At 28.2% G+C, this 16,094-nt stretch overlaps 1 protein-coding gene across 5 annotated transcripts in view; it reads right to left on the bottom strand.

The window, feature by feature from the left end:
• The window catches only part of Obsc (Obscurin), a 613,188-nt gene that overhangs the window by 80,385 nt on the left and 516,709 nt on the right, over positions 1-16,094 (bottom strand). For all 5 annotated transcript variants that reach the window (XM_075359431.1, XM_075359430.1, XM_075359429.1 and 2 more), the window contains 6 exons: positions 15,778-15,892; positions 13,803-13,965; positions 10,274-10,401; positions 9,460-9,638; positions 6,635-6,831; positions 4,666-4,824 (listed from right to left, as the gene is read on the bottom strand). In XM_075359431.1, the coding sequence (XP_075215546.1) occupies positions 4,666-4,824; positions 6,635-6,831; positions 9,460-9,638; positions 10,274-10,401; positions 13,803-13,965; positions 15,778-15,892 (941 nt within the window). The remainder of the gene's footprint in view (positions 1-4,665; positions 4,825-6,634; positions 6,832-9,459; positions 9,639-10,273; positions 10,402-13,802; positions 13,966-15,777; positions 15,893-16,094) is intronic.

The raw sequence follows: 16,094 nt of genomic DNA, 5'->3' as shown, positions 1-16,094 counted from the left end.
TATAAGACAATCATAAAACTGTAATATGAAAAAATTAGCAAATATTCCTGTTTACATTGTATGCAATTATTGTTGTACTATTAGTGAACATTTTGGTGCTTTCATGAATTATTTATTTCGCTCAAAAAAATTTTCTCAATGAGATAGATATTAAGATGATAAGAAATTTAATCACGTAATGGATGTGTACTTGATTAAATAAGATTATATGCTACTCACTAGCTTCATTAATGAAACAACTGAAATGAAACGACAAATTATTTTCAGTTTCATTTTTTATAAATTATGTAATTACATTTTTAATAGTAAACAAAATTTGATCGTGTATTCATTGTGTAACCGTATTGATAAGTACTTATATGTATGTTTTTCTTTTTTATGTTTATATTTTTATTTATTTATTATTACTATACCTTAGTAAACCTTCAGGACTAGTTTTATTTTCATATAATCTGTTTTATATACCAAACTGTTTTATTTTTATATTTCAGTTTATATAAAAATAAAGAGATGTATTATTACACTAAATTAACAAAAAACAAAATAAAATAAACAAATAGATAAAAAAATGTGAATTTCAAATATTCACAGCAATAAAAAATACTTTAGTATGGTTGCACATCTATATGGTGGACTTCTAACAAACTTAAATATTTTAGGGAAAATTACAAAATAATGAAAACCACTTGTTCCATGCTAAATACAACTGTTTTCATTTACTTCATAAAAAGTAGTTCAGTTTATTACATGAGAACAAAAACTATGATATAGGAGAGTAGCACTATGAGTTGTGTAGTGACAATATCTTTACAAAATTAAAAACTACATACAAAAATTATTTTTTAGTAGTTATCACACATATAAACGCTAATTGAAAATTTCATAATGATCACTATTTGAGAAATTAATTAAAATGTGATGCAAGTAAAACTTGAATCCACATATTTTTTTAATTATCAACCAGTTGACTGATTTGATACTGCTCTCCATTCTTTCTATTCTTTCTAATCTTTTATCTTCAATATATTTTTATAGTTTATGTCCTAAGATATCTGTTTCATATATTTCAATCTTTATCTTCCTATACAGATTTTACCTTCTAAATGTCCGAAGACCAAACAATTAATCGAGCCTAACAATGGTCTTACTACATGGTCCACTAATCTATGGAGAATTTTTATGGTCAATTTATACAGAATCTAAAAAATCTCCATAAATTTCTCTCCTCTCCTATCTGTCTAAAGACTAATTCATTTTGAAGTTTATTGATCTACCTAATTTTCAACATCCTTCTGTAATACCATATTTCAAAGATCAGTATTATTTTTCTTTCTGTTTTTCCTAAAACGTTTCAGTAGCGCAAAGCATTACAATCCACATAAATAATTTCACAAATTTCTATTAATTCTTAGATAGGTGATAATTTTCATTAATTTACTATTATAATTTATAATTAATAATTTTTATTACATTTAGTGGAGGAAATAAAAACATGCAAAAATTATCAGCATTACAATGTGCAAGTGTATTGCCAGGTTAATTGTCTGCTGATTTGGAAGTCGAGAGTTCCAGCGTTCAAGTCCTAGTAAAGCCAGTTATTTTTACAGATTTGAATACTAGATCATGGATACCGGTGTTCTTTGGTGGTTAGGTTTCAATTAACCACACATCTCAGGAATGGTCGAACTGATACTGTACAAGACTGCACATCATTTACACTCATACATATCATCCTCATTCATCCTCTGAAGTATTATCTGAAAGGTAGTTACCAGAGGCTAAACAGGAAAAAGAAAGAAAGGTTAAGTGTCTACAATAACTCAATTGTTTGCCAATGGATTTTTAGATATGAGGTTAAAATAACATGTTTAATAAATCTTGAAAAAGTAAAAATTTGATCAAACAAATAATTACAAAGATACTGAAGATTAAAAAATTAGGATGGCTGCCATTTTGAAATTTTCTAAGGTGATTTAAATTTTTTTATTTTCTACAAGACACTAGTCTTAGTTTTGCCAAATTTAATTAAAATGGGTTTACCTGCTCCTGAGAAATAATTTTTTTGCTGAAAATCACAAAATGGAATCCAGTAGGAAAACAAAGAAAAATAGGACTTATGTACTATATATGAAAGTATACAAACTATTTTCTCATTTTGGTGTCCTGAATCAGTTCCTGAAATTTGGCTAATATGTCACGGAATAACCGTATAATTAATATTAACAAATTTCTTTTCTGCACAAAAGTTCTTTTGATATCTGCATTTCTTTGTACATCCTTTGCAACTTTACAACCTAAATAACCAATTTCTTCCAATTTCTGATATACTGAGTTCACTTATTTAATCATTATCATCCTTTCTATCGCATTACATGTTTACTTTGTTTTACTTTTTATCTACTTTCACGAGAAGATCTCTCCTAGCAATAAATTCATGCTATTCAATATTTCTTCTAACTCATTTTTAGTGTCTGCCTACATCAAATCATGAATGAGTCTTAATATTTTCTCAAATTCTTCTTTCAGTTCTATTGTAGCATCTTCTACGAACAATTAGAAATTAACAGATCTTGTACAGTCTTAGGTCAACCATTCCTGAGATGTGTAGTTAATTGAAACCCAACCACCATAGAACATTAGTATTCACAATCTAGTATTCAAATTGATATAAAAATAACTGCCTACAGACTAAATCCTAGCCTCTTGCTTTTGAACCTGCCTCTTTTCAACTCCTATTCTTATAAGGGTAGCTAAATTTGTTTAGTCTGATAGAAAATGTAGAAATTTCATATTAAAAATATATTGCTTCTTACATATGCTGTAATGTTTTTGCTTTTTTTTGTTTTGTTTTTGTATTTTATGATTTGTTAACTAGTTCTGTTCTAACTACTGATGATTATTTAAAAATGTTGAATAGGCATTTAGTTCTTAATTTTTGTATTGTATAAGATGTTCCTGGTTATATTATTGCTATTTTATTCCAAAAACTGTTTGATATGAACCATTTAATAAATACAATTTATTAATTAACAGATAATATAAAAGAGTTTTGTATAATAAACATTTCTTTTTTATGATTATTATACAATTTTATGGCACAATATTACAGTAGTTTTAAGTACAACTGATTCACATTACCAAATAGCAATCACAAGTCATAATATAAAAAATGATAATATCAACAAAATAATAGAATGCAGTGGACAATTTAGCTACAATTATGAAATAATAAACATAGTACAGACCTGTATAAATAGTTTTTTTTTGTGTAAAGAACTGTGTATTTAATTTTTTCAAAACTAACTTCAAGAAACATCTTGGTAGCACTCACTCTCTATACAATTTCTCTGTTGTTCTATGTTCTTCCCTTATTTTATCACAAAGAAACAGCATTTCCTTCTTTTTCATCTCTTAAAGCTTTTTTTCAGTGTTTTTTCCAACACTATTCATTTTTAGGTAAATTTCATAAGAAAGCTACCTATTGTAATGGGTACCATGATTCGACTTCTGGAAAAATTCAACACATCATCGCGTTTCACATCCCCCAGACCCCAAAACCACAGTCAGTTCAAAAGTTTATGTATATATCTATATTATATCTATAAATATATATATATTTCACTTTCTTGTGGAAACAATAACTGCTGTAATTTTGCACCAGTCACTTTCAAATTGATACATAAAATATAATGACCCAAAATCTCAGTTGAGTTCCTTAATGGGTAAAATCATTATCATGGGGTTGGAAATGGGGGCCTTTTTAAAAAAAACAAAATATCACTATAACTTTCTATTAAGTAAAATATAGAATTCGTTTAAAGTTCCTAATATTTTTTGGATAAGGGCCTAAAACTTATCTAAGTAAAGTTTTTTGAATCACCAACTATTGGGCCAGGGGGTGGAAAAAATGGGGTTTTGAAGACAAAAAAATTATACCTTCCTTAATTGGCACAGTACTGAATCGGTTTAAACTGGTCGTTAGTCTTCTAAACATTACCTAAAACTTTTGGTCTGAAATAATTTTTGATATGACCAACCCTTACAGCAAGAGATGACCAAAATGTAGCTGGAATCATAAGAAAATGGGGCTTGTCACATGCTAAACTTGTGAAACTTTTTTTCATATGCAACCATCGCCCTAGTTAGCACTGGTGAAATCTACCTACGCCTTCTGGCATGCCAAAAGGGATTTTTTTAAATAAAAATAAAGATATAAATTAAAAAAAAAAAAACTTTAAAAACCACTAAAAATGATAAAATTATGCATTTAAATGATTTTCTAAACTCTGATCTTTGAACTCAAATGTCAAATAAAAAGTTAAGACAGTTGTTTGTAGTTCTAAATTTGGTGCTGACTTTAAAAAGTCACAACTTAGAGAATAATCTAAAAAGTATAATTTCCAGATATCTACTGCAGTTTTTAAAAAGTTGGTTTCTTAAAAGTTCATTTTATATATGTAAATTATAAACACAAGACAATAAAATTGTAAAAAAATGTTTGCTCATAGAAAAGCAATTCAAAAAATATAATTTGGAATGCTGTTAATATCAGGAAATAATTAAAATAACAATAATTGTCAAATACTAGAACTGTTTCATTAAATGAACAGACAAAATCACTGACTATAGAATATCAACTATAATAGAATCTTCATTATTACTTACCTGTTGTATGTCGGTGAAACGCTGTGTGAATTTTGGTGGCTGATATATCTTTTTCACATTACCTTTGGCTGATGACTCAGCCTGTCCTAGAGGATTGCTTAATTTACATTTAAATGATCCAGCATCACTCAATTTGCTAGGATTTATCTCTAGACCTACCTAATGAAAAATACATACATGAAATTATTATAATTAAAACATTAGATACTGAATAATTTCTTTTACTAATGAAATTTTTGAGGGTTACAGAGATAATAAAATATAAGAAAAAAATAGATGTAGAGTAACATAAGAAGCAGATTAAACAAAAATCTGTAGGAGTTTCCTGCAGAAAAGTAGTTAAAAAGAATAAAATATTTAAAAATATTTATTTGGAGTGAATAAACATGCCTCTTTTTAACAAAGCATGCTTGCTTTGTAACAAAGCAAAAAAAGCAATAGTAACAAAGCAAGCATGATAAAAAAATAAAGGCGTAAAATATGGTGATATTGGAAATTTAAAGAATAATGTGCATTGTTAGTGAAAAAAGTGAGAGTTAAAATGAACTGGATAAAATTCAGGCTGTAGAAAATTGTTAAAAGTTAAATGTGCTAAATCAAATACTATGGATTGTAAGGTAACTTATTTTGTTATCAGAGGAGGGGTTATAAATGATTGCACAAAATTAGACAGACTAAAGATTATGATGTAAACAGATAAACTCAATACAGAAAGGAATAGAGAAGCACAGCCAAATAATCAAGTAATAACAAAAAATGTTTTAATAATATACATATATGGCAGTATATTATTCAAAGCAGTGTAGTATAAAATATAGTAGGTCAGTGAAGTTTATATTAACACATTCAGTGCTGAGCACTTGCAGGAATGTGATCTATACATAAATGTAACCTGCTGACCATGCACATACGCATAGTAGTATGGCAGTTTCTCTATCTCTAATTGTGGGGGTCAGCATTTTACCATTGCCTCGGTATCATATATTAGTGTATCACAAATGTTTATGTTTTGTTACTGTGCAGTTCGTCTGCAGTTACACTGAATCACTTTTTTTGGTGGAATTTAAAATTTTTGTGAAATTTCACGACTTTTGAAAGAGGATAGTTATAATAAATAAATTTATTTTATAAATTATTGGTATTTCAGTTAGCACTGCCTAGACAACTATGTTTTATTTTTGTTATTATATACTGATATACAATTATTTTCATTTTAAATTAACAATTTTTGCAACTATTTATAACCCTTATAATAAAATGTATGTTACATAGATATTTTTAATTTTATTATTATTATTCTTTTAAATGAAAATATTAAAATATGCAATCTATTATTTCATTATATGTTTAAAACAAAAATAATATGGTTACTTTATTTGTTTGTCCAATATATTCTAAAACAGTCAGAGAAATTTATGCAAAAACTAACTTTTTTGTAAAAAAGTCTGATAATAGTTAAAATTAGATGAAAATAATCTGTAAATTAATCTATTACTACAAAAGGAAAACAAAAAATTCAAAATCAATTATTGATGTATGAAATAAATTGAGGATTTATTGCACATAAATTTAACACAAAACTTTAATAAATAAAATCCACAAACTTATGTCTTTCTTTTTTCATAAAATGAAGAAATAACTTATTACTATCTAATTAAAAGACTAGAAATTAGTTAACATAAATTGCCAATATGAACAATTAAGAAGTTTCAGAATATGCTCAATCACATGCAAGTGAGTGTTCAGCACAGCCGGTATAAATCCTAAAGCAGGTATAAAGTGCTTTTATGTTACCTGTGCATGTTTTTAGGGGTTTTCAAACGTTTTATATTCCAAGACATATATAAATATTGATAACTGCTATACTTAAGCGAGTTAAAAAAAAAAAAAATTCATGATGTGGGAATAATACACCGATGAAAAGTCAGCAATGAAATGTGTTAAATAATAGTTCTGTATACATATTTACCTTATTACCATCACAAGTGATCTGTATTCTATCATCTGGTTCAAGTTTAACCCCATCTTTTTCCCATTCAACATCTGGAATCGGGTTACCAATAATTGGTGCAGAAAAGGAGAGAGGTAAACCTTCATCTGTATATGTGTCCCGCAGATCTTTAATAAATGCTGGTTTCTCCTCAGGTGAATCTTTTCTATTTTTAGCTAGAAGAATAGTAAAAGTATAACTGTAATGTTAACTGCATAAGTAATAATTTAAAACAATAACTGTTAGATAGACAGTTGTATTTAAATTGAGTAAATCAAAATATATATAATTTAAAACTTAAAATATTATTATTTAAAATAATTGAACAAAAAATAAATTTGCTAAAAAACAAGATAAAACTTTATTCGATATTAAATGATTCACTTTCAAATTAATGTAACAGATTTTTCTAAATGCCTTTTTGACATAATTATAATTATCAGCTCCTTCTTCAGTAGAGTATTCAGAAGCACTATCATCAGTGCCAGTCTTAAAATGTTGACTGGCACGCTGAAGAATATGAAATATATTGCAGAACTTTAAAAACTACATAAAAATATTACCGTTTCAGCCCTAAGAAATCCATGTAATCCTCTGGGGTAGTTTTACTTTTATATCAGAGTAAAGTTAGCAATGAAGTGAAATAAACATGTAACTAATAAGAGGCTTGAGAGTAAGCCTGCAAGGTATAAACCAGCCTTTGGGTTGGTTTGTACCTCACGTACATAATTACACAATTTCTTTTTTTTTGAGAACTGTGTTTGATTGAATATTCCTTTTGAATCAAAAGGAATTTAATTTAATTAGTTAAGTGATAGATCATTTAGGTATTGAAAGAAATTATCATTTGGACAGCAGCAATCTCAAAACAAACAGTGACAAGCACAATTATGCTTAAAATGTCTTTTGATAAATTAAAAAATCCTTTGAGTAAATTTGCACTTTTTTGGAAGAGTGCAATTCATATACAGAAAGTGAAAATTATAAAGGTAAAAATAAATTTCTCTTAAACTCTGATATTCATACACAGTACATGTTTTAAAAATTAAAAACTAGCTCAGATAAATTCAAAATTTGTAAAAAGTACACTGAAATTAATTTTTTTTAAATCTTCAAAAATTTCCATATTTAAAAATGGTTTACAGAAAGTTTTAATGTGAACAAAAGGAGAGAGGGTACCAGTCATCATTCATTTACTACACTGATTTTAACACTGCATTGTATTACATAACAAAAAGTTAGGGAAAATTTACTGAATTTATTAAATAATTATATGAAATTATACATGCACGTACATATGTCCACTTAGATCATATTTTATGTATGATCTATATTTTAACAGAATTAAAAATATACACTACATTATACGAGGTCTATAAATAAAGTAATGAGACTGATTCAGAAAAACTTTTTATTTACAATCCAATTATACATGAACTCTATCACCTTTGAAATAGTTCCCTTGGAAAGCCACGCGACACTTCAAACGATTTTCCCACTTTTCATAGCAGTGTTGGAACTCAGAAACTGGAATATCCTTCAGATGGTCAGTTACATTTTTTAAAATGTTTTCTACTGTTCCAAAATGAAGAAACAGGAAAAAGTCGCAGGGACAAGTCAGTTGAATAAGATGGTTGAGGAACTCAACCACTGAGTGTGCAGTGGTGACATGGTGCATTGTAATAATGCAGCATCCAGTTGTCTTTGATGGCTAGTCTCATGTGGGCAACTCTTTCCGCAGTCTTTCAAGAATTTCTTGGTAAACATATTGATTTACAGTCTGTCCTGTAGGCAAAAACACCTTACGAACAATTTCATTACTATCAAAGAAATAAATTAGCATGGTTTTGATTTGCTTATTTTTGCTTTTTTGGGACATGGTGAGTTTGAAGTGTGCCACTCCTTCCTTGCTCTGGCGTTTTTTTCTTGGTCGTAATCAAATATCCAAGATTCATCACCAGTAATAACATTTTTTTAGAAAATCTGGATCAGTTTCAATTTGCCCTAGATTGCAGCACACTTCCACCCTGTTGTTTTTCTGTTCAGCAGTGACTTTTTTGGGACCAATTTTACACAAACTTTTTTCATGTCCAATTCGTTTGTTAAAATTTGATGGACTGTGGTATGGTTCAAATTCAATTGTTCTAACAATCATTCTGATAGTTAATCACTGGTCGTACCATATCTCTGATACGCTCAACACTGTTGTCACTTTTTAGCATTAACGGTCTTTCAGAACATGGATTATCCATAACTGATTCCCGGCCATCCAGAAATGCTTTAAACCACCTAAAAACTTGGGCATGTGACAGAGCGTTATCTCCATATGACCTTTTCAATTTTAAAACAGTTTCAGTAGCATTCTCAGTGAGTTTAACACAAAACTTGAATGCACAACATTGCTCATAATTAGTATCACTCATTTTTGTAACGAACAACAAAAACTCGTTTCACGAAAAGTTTGTTTACATCTCACGTGGCAACAATAGACTAAAAATATTAATACCTAATATAAATCAGCTGTTCATATAACCATATATTTACTAGTAACTTTACAGTGTTGCCACTTTGAGTGCCAAAAAAGCTGGTCTCATTACTTTATTTACAGACCTTGAATATACACATATTAATAAATTAGTAGTTTTGATAAATTACTTTTGCAATGTTTTCATTTATTATATTTATGTGGAGAAAAATCATATTATTTATTCTAATTTCATTTTAATAAATCTTTATAAGTGCATAAATTTTGTACTCTGAAATCTTAATAAATAGTTGTGAAATTTACAAAAAAAAATACTTACATGTAACATTAAGAGGTGCTTTAGTTGTTACTTCACCCTGTGAATTTTTAGCAGTCACACTATATTCGCCTGCATCTTTAGGTGTAGTCTTATCAATAACTAAACATTCTGAACCATCTGGTCCTGGAACAATCTTGATATGCTTACCATCCACTACCAGAGGTTTTCCATTTAATGACCTGTAAAATTAAAAATAAAATGAGAGTGTGTTAATATTAAGCAAACATTTAAAAAAATATTTCCAGTTTATGAGACAGTTAGCAAAACATTAAAATTCTATTAAGTTCATATTTCATATTATGTATGAATGAAATACGGACACAGAAGTATAAGAGCTCTCATGCATTACTTTTCTTTCTTACACACATCAATCTACCGATATTGTCTGAGGTCCCTGCTATAACAGTCCACAGTTTTAACATTCATTTGAAGAGAAAAATAGTTAACTGTTATTAGCACCATTTTTCCTAAAAGTACTACTGATGACATTGATCTATTACTATTAATTTTCTTTGTAAGAAAAGAGGATTTCATGTAATTTTGAGATTATCTAAAATGTACACCATATCAGAAAATAACAGCTCTTCAGGGATCTATTTACATTGTTAGTTGCAGACAATAATGTTAAATCTATTTTTGGCACAAATTACAAAATATATATCAGAAATATGATTCAAAATATACATTTTTTAAATTAAAAGATAAAATAAAATGATTATTAAAAAAAAAATTATTTATATTCTAGAGAAAATATATAAATAATATTTATAGCAAAAATACACATTTAATCGCCCAAATAAAATAAAATAATTACCAAGTTAGTTCTGGTTTTGGGTAGCCAGTTACTTTAACTTCCATTTTTGCTGGGAATCCTTCAACAACACTTGTAGGCATTAAATGTAACAGGAATTGAGGTTTTTTCTCTTTCTGACTGACCTCAACCTGCAAAAAAAAAAAAAATCACATCATAAAGTGCAAGAAAGAGTTATCATTTTATACACAATTAAAAACTACCAACAATCAATCATTTTTTAAATTTGTAATTAATGTTAATGTTTAAAGTTTTAAATTTATAATGATATTTAGTATAGACAGGCTGATAGGATTGTCACAATAATACTAAAGGTTCATTTTGTGAAAATTTATAATGTTTTTATTTTTCCTTTTAATGTACAATTAAGGACATTAGTATCTCATTTTTTACCAGGTTATACTTAATAACATCCGTTTTAAAAAAAGTAAATAAAAAATCTGATGTGGACACCACATGACTTCCTGTACGCCTATTAAATTACATATACACATTTTTTGCTATACTTCATTTAAACTTATTTCATTTTAAAGTGAGATACGATCCTCCAATTCTTTAATAAAGTGGACAGTTACACAATTGCATTGTGGTGAACACCAGATTGCATCATATTTTTGTTTGTTGTGTCTGTATAAGAATTTTATATTAATTTTGTTTCACGTCGCTCAAGTAGATACCTGGTGTAAGTGAGAACATGTCTGTAACCATGCACACATTGGTTCAAATCTGATACACATACATATATTTTTTTAACTTTTTTTTTTTTTTTAATTTAAATATACTGATTTATTAATAATTATTAACTTTTGATTGTAAAAAATGTTGAATTAAAATGTAAAGTTTTGTTATTTTCTGTGATTCGTTTATATGTCTGAACACATGTTTTGCAAACTAATGTACTTGTACATGAAAACATTATTTCATTTGTTCTAATTTCTTGTAAATCATTCCACTCGTTACCAGTAACAAATGTTGTAGAACAGAGTAATTTTTTCAAGAATTGTTTTCATATTTAAAAATGTATTGTTTATAGAATGACATCATTGAGGTTAACTTACACTGTCATACCAGTTTAAGTATTCACTTATTTTTAAAAGTTTGCAGATTCACAAAAAATAATCTTTTTGTCATATTAGTTAGAAAATTGTTGTAATGTAATATTGTTTAATGTAATAAAATGTGACATTTGGTACTAAAAACATCACATGAAAATATAATAGAATATTACTACACTAGATATAAAATTCACTTAAAAGTGAAAAAGAAATTATCACACATATTTACTAAGAAACAACAGTGAAAATTATGACTACGAATGAAATTACATAAAAGGAAACAAATGAAATATCTTACATGGTAAAAGAAACAAAAAGAAGCCAAACTGAGAAAACATAATAGTATTATCACTCATAAATTCATCAGCTTGCCATAAAATGTGAAAAGAATTCTAGTTTAAAAGAAAATACTGGACATATTAAAAGATTAAAATGATAAATTAAAAAAAAAATCAAATATAAAACAAATTTTTTTCTTTTGTTCTTGTGATAATTTTCTTATATTTTTGTTTCATATGTCCTTTTTATGTGCTGTTTAACATGTTTAAATTTCAAATTTCTTACAGACTTTTTTATTTTATATTTTTTGCTTTTTTCAACCAAAAAATGTTAATTTTGAGTATTACTCAAATTGATTGGTACACATAAGAATTTTGCTATATTTTTATAATAGTTGGCAAGATTGCAGTTGCTCTTACCAGTTGTTTTGTTATACATAACCTCTCAGACAGTTAGTGCACATGTAAGTTTAGTGTTTCATAAATTGTTTGCTGTGTTTTGTCAAACATACCTATTAGAATGCAATACATTTTTAGGCTTTGTTATTCCTCTACCAAACAAGATGGATATAACTCTACAATAATGTATGCACAGCAGAATTATTACTTTATATCAGCAAACAAGTATGTCACAGAGGATGACTGTTGAAGAATGTACAATAGATTTGGCTACTGAAAACAAATTTTTTTTACAGTTTAAATAAATAGTGGTTCTTTTTCTGCCAAAAGAGAAGGAAATGTGGTCATAAAAAGAAAACCACTCCTCAGACAAACATTTTATATATTAGAAAAAGCAAACTAAATCCTACATTATCTGATGTAAATTTAAGTAGAGAAATGAGAAAAAACAGTGTTGATATCTATATGAGTACTGTTAATTGAAGAATCTGGTAAATTGGTTGGAGAATACACCTATGAAAAAGCAATTGCTTATTGCAATAATCCACAAGAAATATCTAATGGGAAAAACCTCTTTCTTTAGCTGTTTAGCCTCCGGAACCACTGTAAGGTATTACTTCAGAGGATGAATGTAAATGAAGTGTAGTCTTGTACAGTCTCAGGTCGACTGGGCTAAAACCTAAAAAGAGAATGCAGTACAACAATGGAAAAGAGTTATATTTTCTGAAGAATCACATTTCGAAGTTCAGGGACATAAAGTTCATCAGCAAAAGTCGAAATGGGGTTATATATAATCTTCTCATATTCTACAAACAATAAAACATCCTCCAAAGTGAATGTTTTGGGACTGTATGACCCTTTCATGAACCAAGACCTCAATTCTAGTAAAAGGAATGATGAATCCTGATAAATAATTTCTTTACTCCTCAGAAGAGTGGTTACACTCTCACAAAAATTATTTCCAGCCGGCAACAGGATTTTCCAGCAAGTCTTGCACCTTGCCATGTATCTAAAAATTGCAAAAACTTCTTTACTGAAAATGGTGTAAATGTTCTCCCATGGCCTGGCTACTCATCACATTTAAATCGGATCGAAAATCTGTGTCCAATTTGTAAGCAAAAACTTGTCAAAGAAGACTGTACAATAAAGATTTCTATGTTCTGTTCAATAATAAAGATATAGTTTCAGGATGAACTGAAAATAAAATGTGAAAAACTAGTTGAATTAATGTCTAAATGTTGTCAAGAGTAATGAATAGAGAACAAGAGAAGATATATGAAATAGAGTCTGTACTCTTTACTACTAATAAATTGTGTATTACCAGGAATTTATTGTTTTTCATAGTGTTTCAATTAATTTGAATGGTGCTATACACACAAATCCTTCTAATTAAAAATTGTAATTCTAATTTTTTTCAATTAATCTACAACACTAACATTTGAATTTTATTCAAATCTACTTAAGTGCAAGTATAGAATATGTTCTATTCATTTTTTTTTTTTTTTTTTGTTTGTTTAACCTACGGGTCCGCAGTCAAGCAATTCTTTCCGCAGAGGATGAGATGAATGTTTTGTAGCATATGTTGAAATGGGAAAGTGACATATTATAAAATTATGTTCTATTCATTAATTTTATAATATGTCACTTTCCCATTTCATCACCTGTATGGCCCTGAAGTAAGGTATTGTGGAGTCTCTACTTTATACCACTTCAACTAGAGATAACTTCTGAATACTGAAAACCTATTACAAGAAACTTTTAAAGTGTTTGTAAAAATCTGTCTCTATTAATGGATATTACCTGAGCTTTGGAAGTTTCTTCACCCAACTTATTTGAAATAGTTAGACTGTATGAGCCAGCATCTTCTGGTCGGACAGAATCGATTTCAATTCCCACTTGTCCACCTGGTGTCTTAACAAAACTCAATGATTGAGATGGTCTTACTGGATGTCCATCTTTTAACCTGAACATACAAAGCATATTTATAACACCAGTCAATAACTGAAACTGAAAGTCTGCAGATGTTATACAAAGTACCAAAACTCTGATAAAAATAGGGGAGAATATAATAGAGCTATTAATTTCTAAAAATAATAAAATAGTAGTTGATTTTGATCTTACGCTGTTAAATATTTAAACATCATTTTAAAATACCACAGTTAATTTTAAATGACTGTGTATCAGACATTTCAATTTTTATATCTATTAATAATAATTAGATATTAAGTATAAAAACCTTAAAGTATAAAAATCTTGAAATAAATTATATCTTTCCATTTTTAAGCTGAAAAATGACATGAAGGTATAAATTAGTGGTATTCATTTTAAAACTTCTTAGATGTTATGTTTGTTAGTTTAAAATAAATTGATAACTTACATGTTTTTGTATAATTATATATTTTTAACCTGACTCCAGTAATCTACAAAACTTTTATGTATGAATGTTAGTGCCATTGTTAACAAAACACAATTAGTTTTCATGAAGAAGTATTAAATTTCATAAAGAATATTTGCTGAAAAGCTAAAATCTTTAAAATATTACTGCAAAGAAATATAAAATATTATCTTTGAAATATTACTTTGTCATGAAGATCTAACAGTCAATTTTTACTTTAGAAAACAGAAATCAATTACTTCCTTCTTCATAAATATTTTACTTACCTTTTTTGTGATTATTGACATGATTAGCTGCTGAGGAAGATGATGATGATGAAGTTACTGACAAGACTGATTATAGTAAAAGTTTTTCCACAGTAATTTTTTTTTGTTAATTTTAATATCCATCTTACTGAATATATAAAATGAGCTATAAATAAATGGTTATTGTAATAAAAAAGTAAGACACTGAAAAACAGTTGACTCAAACCCATAAAGATGCTTGGATTTACATTCTGAGCTCAAAGAACAGTTTGAAGCGGAAGATCTTTCAAGATGTGATAATTTATTTTTATTAAGAAGACTTACTTGATTGTATAATAACCTGTAATGAAACGTGGCTACACCATTTTGAGCCTGAATCCAAACAGTATAGTCTTAAGTGGAAATATCCGGATTTGCCTACCAAAAAATATTCAAAACTCACGTGTCAACTGGTAAAGTGATGTTGACGGTCTTCTGTGACTCGCAAAGCCTAATTTTTAGTGACTATTAGAACTACGCACATGAACAGTGAGTACTATTGTAACATGCTCCAACAGAAAGTGAGACCCATGATAAGGCAAAAATATCAGGGCACTCTCTCAAAAGGTGCAATTCTCTTGCATGACATTGCTCAGAGGATGGGAGAAACACTCGAGAAGTTGGATTGGGAGGTATTACCACATCCTCTTAGCCTAAACCTTGCCCTGTCCGATCTTCATTTGTTTGGGTCGTTCAAAGACTTTTTATGCAGCAATAAGTTTGATGACAATAAAGCAGTCAAAAAAGTGATACACGAATGGTTCAAACAGAAGGTAAAGACTTCTACGCTGCGGGAATCAGAAAGCTCACAGAATAGTGGGACAAGGGTCTAAATGTTACTGGATACTATGTTGAAAAGTGATGTAAGTTTCATTGTCATTGAATAAATTGTTTTTCTCTACATCAATTTCTCATTAATTATTGAACGTCCCTTGTACTACATCTTTATAATATACCTTTAATTCCATAAAAATAGTAATGAAAAACTTTTTTTTGTTTCCTACAGCATCCAACTCTCTACTAAAAATCTACAGTTTTTTTTGTATTAAATAAAAAATAAATATTATTAAGAAACATTACTCAAATGTTAACTAACCATTTAACCTTTGGTTCAGGATATCCTTCAATTTGTGCTTCCAAAGATAAAGGCTCACCTTCAATACCTTTTATATTTGCCAACTCTTTAATAAATGCTGGTTTTTTAGGAGCGGCTGCAAAATAAAATGTAAACAGACAATTAATGTTTACTCATATATGGTAATCCATAATGGCAACAAAAAAAATATATTTGTAAGATGATTACAAAAAGATTGACAACCTGAGGAAGTTCTAACAAACAGATGAATTTTCAGTTATAAAACTTTTAACATCACCCTAATCGTGTCAAACTTAATTCACATAAGAAATTCGCTC

This window comes from Lycorma delicatula, chromosome 3, assembly GCF_047948215.1.
Source record: "Lycorma delicatula isolate Av1 chromosome 3, ASM4794821v1, whole genome shotgun sequence".
Lineage (NCBI taxonomy): Eukaryota > Metazoa > Arthropoda > Insecta > Hemiptera > Fulgoridae > Lycorma > Lycorma delicatula.
Note: the sequence above shows the minus strand (reverse complement) of the source record. Positions and strands in the feature narration are given on the sequence as shown.